Source organism: Lactuca sativa, chromosome 9 (genome assembly GCF_002870075.4).
Source record: "Lactuca sativa cultivar Salinas chromosome 9, Lsat_Salinas_v11, whole genome shotgun sequence".
In the NCBI taxonomy this organism is placed as follows: domain Eukaryota; kingdom Viridiplantae; phylum Streptophyta; class Magnoliopsida; order Asterales; family Asteraceae; genus Lactuca; species Lactuca sativa.
The window spans coordinates 45,705,074-45,715,228 of NC_056631.2; the positions used below are offsets into that span (position 1 = coordinate 45,705,074).

Below are 10,155 nucleotides of genomic sequence, written 5' to 3' on the forward strand. Positions count from 1 at the left end.
AAACAACAAAATACTTTTCTATGTTTCTGATTTAGAAGTGGTCTGATTTTTAAATTGAAATTCTTTGAATTATCCCAAATCTTATTTCGTGATACCCCATGCTATAGGGTCGAAATCACAGTTTTTAGAAAATGATTACAATCACAATCCAAGAAATATCCAAGCATATTGATATTCTTAAAACACCAAAATCTAACTAGTATAGTTTATGCTAAATAATAAAAATTGCCACAAAACTCATCTAATCACGGACCTTGAATTCAAAATGAGTATGGTGTGAGATTTGCTTTTATAGTTCTTAACCATTTGGCCAATGTTTTTCTCCTTATATGTTTGTTGAACTTAATTTTGAAAATACAACAACTAAAACATAACATTTCCTTCTTTCGAATTGATATTTTCATGTATATATATGGTGAAGCTTAAACAATTCGTTTCAGTTTTGGATTTTGAAGAGCCGAGTGTGTCCTCGGAAGTTGGATTCTATGTACTTTGTTTTATGAAATGAAGGGATAACTAATAAGAGACAAGTGATCAAATCACAAAGTTCTTGGCCCTTTATGCTAAGAGCCAATAATTTCTATGCGTTTTGGTATGGAGAAGGTAGCCTCCTGTTAGACTCTTTTTCTGCACTGCAACACAGGTGCATTTGCAGTTCTCTACCAAATACTCTGCTAATTCTCCTCTTATTGTCCCATTCCTCCCTTGCCTGTAACCAAAAATTTCACCATGAGAGATGAGCAATTTGACTTTTTGGTCGGTTGTTTTTTTATTTTGAAATCAGTATTATGATTCTTGATTCATATATAAGGATTATCACGATATATATCCATATATATCTTCACCTTTTTAAAGACAGATTATGGAATAAAGATTAAAGAACTCACCATAGTATTGCGGTTGATAGGCTCTGACGCTTTCCTACAACAAGAAGATCAATTCCATACACATTCGTCTGTGATAAAATCACGTTAGCTTTTTCCATAGCACCCATTTCAACCTTTATCACCTTCACCTTCATCTTTGGGTGCATGCTTTCACATGCATCCTTCATTTGATCAAGAAAGTCAACATTTCCTCCGATGCAACCACCACCACCCCAATGGCCATTTACGCCTTCATTACAGGAAGGGGTTGTTGAAGATGGTGATGATTGGTTCATGAAACCTGGAATTCTGTTCTTCCAAAAGGTAGGATTCTCAACGTGAAGAAGATACAATGTATCATTCTCGAATACTACGTGAGATAGAACATAACGAAGAGCAGCTGCTGACTCACGGGTTGGATCTGCTACGACCATAACTTTCCGTTGTTCTGCTGCGTTACAACCACCAGTTCTCGGGGCTGGAATCATCTTTCCACCACCTATCACCACCCCACCCCCACCACCTGTTGCTGATATCTTGGGATGATAGATGGTGGGACGGGAAGATGGTGGATGGTTTTGATCTCTGGTTGTTAACCATGTTTGATTTCTTGTGTTATGTCAAAAAGGATGATAACCATCAAACTATAGGTCATTGTTTGTGATCCAAAACTTATTTTAGGCAATTTACTGAAAAACTGGATTAAAGGGGATAATCTTACAACCGTAGAGTTGAATTAACAATAGCCATAGATTAATTGGATTGGAAATCTAATCCTTGTGACTTTTGAAAAAACTTAATACAAAGGTGGGAGAAATTCATAATTATAAAATTAAAGCATATGTTCATTTTCCGAAAGATTTTTTGCAGTGAGCAATAGCTCCCTGAATGGAATGATCTTTCAAGTAAAACGAGTTCCTACGTTCATCACAAGTATCCCGAACATCATTATCATGCATTGGTGAAGATTTGATTGAGACTGGACAACTTTTACTACCTACGTGTTTCGACCTTCGACATATGCCTATATTCTTCATAAACCCACCAAACATCTTATTAAAACCACTTTTTGATGATTTCTCCTCTTGCTTGTTTCGTTTCTTGTTACTATTTGTGTTGACCATATCGCTAGAGTCTCTTTGAATGCCTAATTTATTTGGCTTGTTGTCCATGGGAATCTTCTTGTTGACTTTGTTTGTCGGTGACTGCTGAAGTGATCGGGATTTTGTATCTTGTAAAATGGTCTTGATGGATGTTAGTTTCACCATGATTTTCCTTATGCAACTAAACCTTGCTGAATCGCTTTAAAAATTAAAACAAAACACTTATTTGATTATGCATGTAAGTAATGCATGGAAAACTAGACAAGTCTTTTCTTTAAACGAAAAATGAATCGAATGATATTTTTAAAATATAAAAGAAAATATGTTTTACCGTTGAGTTTTATCAAATATCCGCAACCGTGTTACTTCTTGGCCTTGATGACATCGTGGGCTTCGAATAATGCGTCCATGATTTATATTAAATAAATTATTAACTTTTTTCTGATATTTGAAATGATAATGATTTTCAATATGGATCTCTGCAGTAGTAGAGGAGGTGATTGTGGCTGGTTTGGGATGGTGGAAAGTGGAAATGGGAAAGTTGACAAGGGTAGAAGATGAATTCAGTGAGGAGCAAAATTCAAATTCCTCTTCTTTTTCATGAATATTATCATTGGTTTTAGTGATCAAGGATGGTTGTGGTGGCAGAGATAATTCAAAAACACCGCCTTCTTCGTCATCGGAAAATAGCCCGGCTTTGGAAGAAGATGTAGACTTGAAGGAGAAGCTTTCTTCATTTTGCAAGTAGTTCATGTTTCTTCACTCACATGACACTAGTCCATAATTTATATGACCATTCAATATTACACATTTTTCTTTATATGGATTTTGTTATGCATAATTATAGCTTGGTTCTAAATCATATAAGGATAAGTAATAACATACATATTGATTTAATTTATGAGGAAGTGGTTGATCTTTTGTTTTTTTCTATAATTGTTAATTAACGGATGGTTGGTGAAATTGAGAAGCAATGAATTTGAATATATTTTAATAATATTTAATTTGGTTGATGGCAGAAAAAAACATTCGAATAAATGTAAACTAATGAGAGAAAAAACAAAAATCCCCAAATGAATGTAACCCTCCAACCCGGCCTTTTATTTATTTATTTGATCATTATAAACCCATGATCTTGTTTTTAATTACATATATTGGTCCATGTATAATTTGTGTCGAAGAATCTTTCTAATTGTAATTTCGTTTGTTTGTATGATCTTTAATTAAAATGTAACAACGTATTCCATTGGTGTGAAATAAATGATATTTTTACATAATTTTTTGTTACATTTATAGACTTTAATTTGTATTACCCAAGCTCAAAATGTTTAGGGCCAATTAAGCTCTATGTTGATTACGTTGCTGACTTTAGTGTACTTAAACATTTTAGGTGATTTGAGTTTACACGACTTCTATCTATATGAATATAGTTTTGCTCAAGTGCAAGTCAATAGGTGCAAAATGCATATTTATATATACAAGTTTGATTTCAAAACAATGAATGATAGGAGCTAAGGTGGGGGTGCACTGTGACGTCATGATTTTTCACTTTAATTTTTTTTTTTTAAAATTATTATTTAGTAGAATAAAGCAATGAAAATCTTAATTTTATTTGAAAACATCACCAACGTTACTTAAAATTCTTTCAAAAATAATTCCATCAAAATTAGAGTTTATAAAACCAACTCCAAAACAAGTTCTTAAAACCAAATGTAAATGAAATCTCAATGACAAGTCCAAAGTGGTATCATCACTAAAGTAATACTAAAAATAACTACCTAAAAGTCTATATCCTCGCCAAGCCATCAAATCATGTTACTTGTACCAATGCAAGGCGAAAACAACAAGCAAAGAAACAAGTGTCGACATCAGCGTAGCGAGTCAATCTCAAGTACACAGGTGTGGACACATGTATATTGTAACACCCGTTTTCTGGATCAATCATCTTATGGATTTGGAGTTTTAAGGAATAAGGCTTTGGGAAAAACCTTCAGCTATGGTGCGGTGATTTGGTGTCTGTGATGCAACCATGTCGTTAAATGAGGCTTGGGTCTACTTGGTGACCATGACGCCATACTATTATGTACCAGAGTATGGTGGCTGCCGCAACCCAAAACCCAAGGTCTCAGGCCTTGGACCCTATTTAAGGAATGTTTATTTAAGGTTTGCTCATTTCCTCCAACCTCCACCTTCAAAAACCCCTAACCATAAAACCCTAGCCTCTCCTCATTCCCCTCTTCTTCCTTTGGTGATTTTTGTTGTCTTGGGAAGCCTTTAGTGTGAAGATTCAAGAGTTGTTGGTATTCTTAGATCTGATCCACACTTCATCAGTCTTCTATATGTTTTTTGGACTTTTGTGAGTCTTCAAGCTTACATCTTTATGCTTTTAACTTGCTAGATCTAGATTTTACGCTTGTTTTTGGTCTAGTTGATGAAGTTGTGTGGATTGAATGTGATAAAGTTTGCAACTTTATCATTCCACCTTGTCCCAGAAGTATTTTGGTCTATGGATCTAGTCTTTCATGGTCTATAGGTACAATTCTTGGAGTTAGGATCTCTTTTTGGTTACTTTTGACCTATATTGGTGTAAGACATGCATTGACATGCAGGTCGATAAAGTTATGATTTTTATGAGCCACGAGAGTGAGTTAAGGTCTTATGGAAAGTATAAGACTTGGACTTACCAGATTTAGCACTTAATGGATCAAGTGGTTCATCTGCAAGACCACAACATGACATAGGCTTTGTTGCGACGTGGTGGCAAGGAATCCATTGCAATGTAATGTCAAGACCACGACGCAGTCGAGGGCTTGGCCACGACGTGAAAACTGGTCCTGGTTAACCATTGACTTTTGGACTAATTTGACATTTGGTCAAACTTGGTTAGAATTGAGTATCTAATTAAGGACTAGTACTAGTTTGGTAGTAGGTACCTGTGTTTGCTGTTATGTTGTTGAGGTTGTTGTAGAGCTTATGATGTTTAGCTCAAGTGAGTTTTATTAATATACATTATATTGCATTATGTGTCCTAACGTGATAGGATGTGGTTAGATTGTTGTATGTTGTTAGGCAGGTAGACTTATAGACTATTACCTATAAGTTGAATTGTCTGCCTATTTGTATTATGCATATGTCGAGACATATTTGTGAAGGGTTGAGGCGCTTAGCTTTGAGCGGATGGCCAATATTACGGGCGATACAACTTTAAGATGAGGGCCAAAAAGGGGGTGAGTTGATGGCAAGACCAACATTAAGTGTGTTGGATTAAGGTGTCTAAGCTCATAACTAAATTGATATAAACTTCAAATAGAAACAAAGTCCTTTTTAGGTTGCCCTCATAACTAGAAATAGCTAGATATGATATGGATAGAAAGAGAGAGAGAGAGAGAGAGAGAGAGAGAGAGAGAGAGAAATGATTCGTTAATATAATATGTGATTATATTAATTAGGAATAGATAAATTATATGTTAAATTGTTATGTGATTAATAAATTAACATAAGATCAATAGTTAAATAATTGATTTGTTAATTTATATGGTTAATAATTAATAAGAAATTAATTATAATTAATTAATTATTAATCGGAATTAATATGTAATTAACTTAGGATTCACTGGAATTAATTAAATGTACAAGAGGTGAATTATAATTGCTCAATAGTTGAACAAAAGAAGCTAATTCTAGAACCATTCAAGGGTGCACGGTTTTGGACGCTCTTCTAAGGTTTTAGGAAGCCTCATGGATGCAGATAAGGAAAATATTTGAATTGAGTTAAAATATATTATATACTCAATTCAAATCTTTCTTGGTCTGCAAGTTACCTAAACTATAAATAGGACCCCTTGACTTATTATTTTCGTTCATACCTTTACCTACAAGCTTAGGAATGAAATTTCTATCCCTCTCCTCTCTCTTTCATTCTAGGGTTTCTAGGGTTTTAGGTACAAACCATTATAGACACTAAACTTTTGGTGATTGCTTTCCAAGATTTTCAAGAAGTATATGTTAGGTTCAGGATCCTTACAATATTCAGGATCCTCAGCTACCTCAAGATCCTGGGTAATTATTGTTATTATTTTTATTAATGTTTATAACGGTAATATTTTGTATATACTTAACACACGTGCAAAAGCAGTCAAGAGAAGACCAATTCTCAATGAAGAATCGTCTCAACAATGCTGAAGACACAGAATACTAGGTCAAGTAACGTTCATGAAGATGGTCATAAAGGATCTCAGAAATATCGGACATCTTGTTGGATAGATTAGACTATAAATTGACACTTGTAATCTGCACACTACACATTATTCTTTAGTCTAAACTCACTCTACGAATTTCTTTACTCATTCTTACTAAGAACACACTATAATCTTTATTTCATATTAATAAAATCATCAAGGCAGATCATTATCACCTCCCAAGGTTTTATGCCGAAAATCCTAGCAAAAATCAAGGGCTTTCCTTGTAAACCATTGTGTTGCTTTCTTTTACCGTTTGCTATTACACAATCTGAACATCACAACCTCTCATTCTATTTGGTTGATTAGTACTTGTGTAATTTTTGACCAAAACAATTTGGCACCCACCGTGGGGCCGTGGTGTTCAAAATCCTCAAAAAAATCATGTCCACACAACCGATCCTCTCTTCATCCTCTGCTCCTTCCATTCCAACCAAAAACCTACCACCTCCTCCGAATGGGCCCCCTACTCAGAGGAAAAGGCACGACACTTCCAAGAAAAGCACCCCCTCAATAACTAATCCAGGAAGTTTGAGATCCTCAGGTCTCCAAGATCCAACTTCCTTAGTCACTACCACATAACTTTTCGCTATGATGAGGAAAATGACGCAACAGGTGACCCAACAGCAGGAGGCGAATAGAGCACTAGTCAAAGAAGTGGAGAGGATGAAGGTGGAATTTCAGAAATCCCATGAAACAACGCCCAAAGTTGTGCAACCAATGATCCTGGACTTTGATAATGCAGGATCCTTAGAAAAACACTAGAAGAACATGATACCTACCACTATGGTGTCACCCTGGGGGGCAACTATGGACAACCGAGCACCCACGATCAATGATCTCAATGAGCCTTTCAACACTCTTAGAAACCTTGATTCTAGTAACTTCTTAAAAAGCAATACTATTAATACTAACTATACTAACGTTGATGTAGGAATAAACCCAAACATGGCCAGGGAACTCCAACAATTAAGACAACTGATCTCCAGTGTACCCGGATTGGTCCAATCAATACCAGAAGCATCTCCTACAAGCCACATGATCTCGCGATTTGCTCCCACGATAGCCAATACCGAAGTTCCTAAGCGCTTCCAAACTCCAAATATTAAGCTATACGATGGAACCACAGATCCTAAAGAGCATATAGCGCAATACAGAGAAAGGATGGAGATCATTCCCATACCAGGGCACTTGAAGGAAGCTTGCCTATGCAAAGGCTTTGGTTTGACCCTTACAAGATTAACCCTCAAATGGCTGCTAAACGTTCCCCCATACTCTATTACTTCTTTTGCACACTTAGTTAATATATTTAATAACCAGTTTTCTAGCTTACAGCAAAACCTTCGAGAAGATCACTAGTGATCTCTACCGGGTGGTCCGGGATCCTAAGGAAAAACTTAGGAACTTTGTTAATAGGTTTGGAAGGGAGGCTCTGAGTATCCCCAACATCGACATGGCCACCACTGTAGAAGCCTTTAAAATGGGACTAAGAAAGGATTCACCTTCCTATGCAGACCTTGTGATGACCCCATGCAAAAGATTGGATGAAGTCAGGTGTCGGGCGTTGAGGTTCATAAGGCTCGAAGAGTATAAAGAGATCCAGAAGAGAAGCAACCCTTCATATCAATATGAGAACCCCAACGGGAAGGCCGAATCCTCGACTCAAAGATCCTACAAATCGAAGCCCTATTCCAAACCGGATCATCACAGGGTTAATTCCCTTGAAGATGGAGGAGAAGAGGAAGAGCTTCCTAAAATCACTAACTATTGTTTTTTTTTGTGTGGATGTTTCAGGTGTAATTCATGATATGCAGGATCTTGGAGATAAAGCAAGATGGCCAAAGAGAGACAACATGTCCACCGCTTGGAAAGACAAGTCCAAATGGTGTGCTTACCATGAAGACTTTGGCCACATGACGGAGGACTGCATAGCCCTACGAAAAGAAATCAGCTACCTCCTTAGTAAAGGACACCTCAAAGAGATCCTCGGGAGAAAAAGAGAAAAATCCAAGGAGAACAGCCAAATGATCATAGGATCCCGGAGAAACCAAGATCTCCACCCTCTGACGCTAAGATAATTAACGTTATCTCAGGCGGATCTAACATATGTGGTACCTCTTATTCTTAGGCTAAAAGACATGCCAAGGTCTCTAAAATAGAAAAGGAGGACAGACTACAGAAGAATACCATGATTAGTAGTGAAAAAGAAATCACATTTGATGAGACGAACATGGAAGGAATTCAGGATCCTCACCATGATAGACTCGTGATAACACTGTACATGGCCAACCATTTCTTCAGAAGGATCCTTGTTGACGGAGGATCCTCAGTCAACATCGTACTCCTAGACGCACTGAAAAGAATGAACATCCCAGAATCCTTGTATACGATGCTAAAGATATTATGTCCCTCAACTAAGCAACTTCTTGTTTTTGTCCCATGATTTTACTAGGACAGAGAAGCCACAAATACACTAGAACATATGTTGGCTCAAATAAACATCGAAGCTAGCATCAGATCGTCCCACACAACACTAGCAACCTAGGTCTCAACACAACAATATAACAATTTTTAACAGATTCAATTTTAGATTATTATTTCAAATCTTTCTAAAAACATCATTTTTAAATCCTTTTCATTTTTCATTTTTTTCTGTTTTCCAGTATGCTTGTTGTCCTTTTTCGATCCCTTAACCCACACTTAATTTATACAATGCCCTCATTGTATATAAATACAACAAAAACATATAAAATAAAAGAGGGAGAAAATGAACGAACTCGCCTTGGGTATATAGTCGCTAGAACGAAATCGACTGTCGTGGGTTGTTTCAAAATGTAAGTTGGAATGATGATGTTTCGGATTTTGCCGGAAACTGAAAACTGAAACTAATTTACTTTTCTGCTCATATCGGGACTTGGTGTGCAAAAAACTTGGTGTGTGAAACAATTGGTGAAGACATTGTATAACAGATCAATGTGTTAAATCTGGGAATCGTTTCTCGGGAAGTTTCTTCTCACAAGAGATGATGCCACATCGAAGTTATGAATGGACCACGGTGTGGTAGCTGAACAGTGGATTTTTCGCGACTAATAAAAATGAACTCGAGTTGTGTCAGCCAAACACTAGTCTCGTCTCTCGTATATGCTCTTCCTTATAGTATTGGAATTTAATAAAAGCTTTGATCCCTTTCTCATGTGGGTAAGTGACCCCACAATTATGTGATGTAATGCCTCTCATGAAAATTTCTCTCGTGATAAAACCGCACTCGATCCAAATCGCTGAAATTACTGAAGGCATCCGAAGGGCAAAAATTCTGCAAAGATTTGAAACATCAAGAGTATCAACATGGAAAACAAAATTTAAACAAGCGAAAAGTAAAATCACACTAAAATAAATAAATATGATATCATGATCACTCGTCTTTGTCGCAATCATGCTACGATTGTTGATTGCTTCCCTTGCATGTAAGAAGTGGTTTGTTAAAACAAAAACCTTTGGGACCCGTCAGACTATTACCTTCACTTTCTTTGCACCATTAACTTATAAGTAGAACAAAATGACCCAACTAGCCAATAATAGCAAGAGTTCGGTCTTCCACTAACCTACCTCGATACGTCTTGTTATCCTACGCCTCGTGGATTGAGTTGGACAAATCACCAAAGTAGTAGAATAAACAAGTCAAGAATTCCCTAATAGCTTGCAATCTCAAAACTCATGCAAAATAATAAACCAAGAAATGCGTATGATCACTAATTCCTAAAAAATAACAACCAAAAACCTTTCCGACAATGACATGACATCAGAGAAAAATAAAAATGCAAAAACAAATAACAAATAATCAAATAAGCTAAATTTATTGAAAACCGTTCCTTGGCAACCACGCCAAAAACTTTGATGTGTTATTTATGCGCTAGTTTTTATTTATAATTCCTAGTTTATCGCATTTAA

The 10,155-nt window shown here is 36.3% G+C and overlaps 1 protein-coding gene across 2 annotated transcripts; it reads right to left on the minus strand.

The window, feature by feature from the left end:
- Positions 1–364: 364 nt before the first annotated feature.
- LOC111876128 (uncharacterized) lies at positions 365–2,801 on the minus strand. Of its 2 annotated transcripts, XM_023872662.3 has the most exons (3): positions 2,301–2,801; positions 888–2,168; positions 365–709 (listed from the first exon to the last, which is right to left on the minus strand). In XM_023872662.3, the coding sequence occupies exons 2-3, from the start codon at positions 1,352–1,354 to the stop codon at positions 559–561; spliced, it is 618 nt and encodes a 205-aa protein (XP_023728430.1). In that variant the 5' UTR covers positions 1,355–2,168; positions 2,301–2,801; the 3' UTR covers positions 365–558. The 2 variants fall into 2 exon arrangements, with proteins under 2 accessions (XP_023728430.1, XP_023728429.1); XM_023872661.3 differs by lacking the exon at positions 365–709 and having other exon boundaries at positions 1,360–2,168.
- Positions 2,802–10,155: the final 7,354 nt, after the last annotated feature.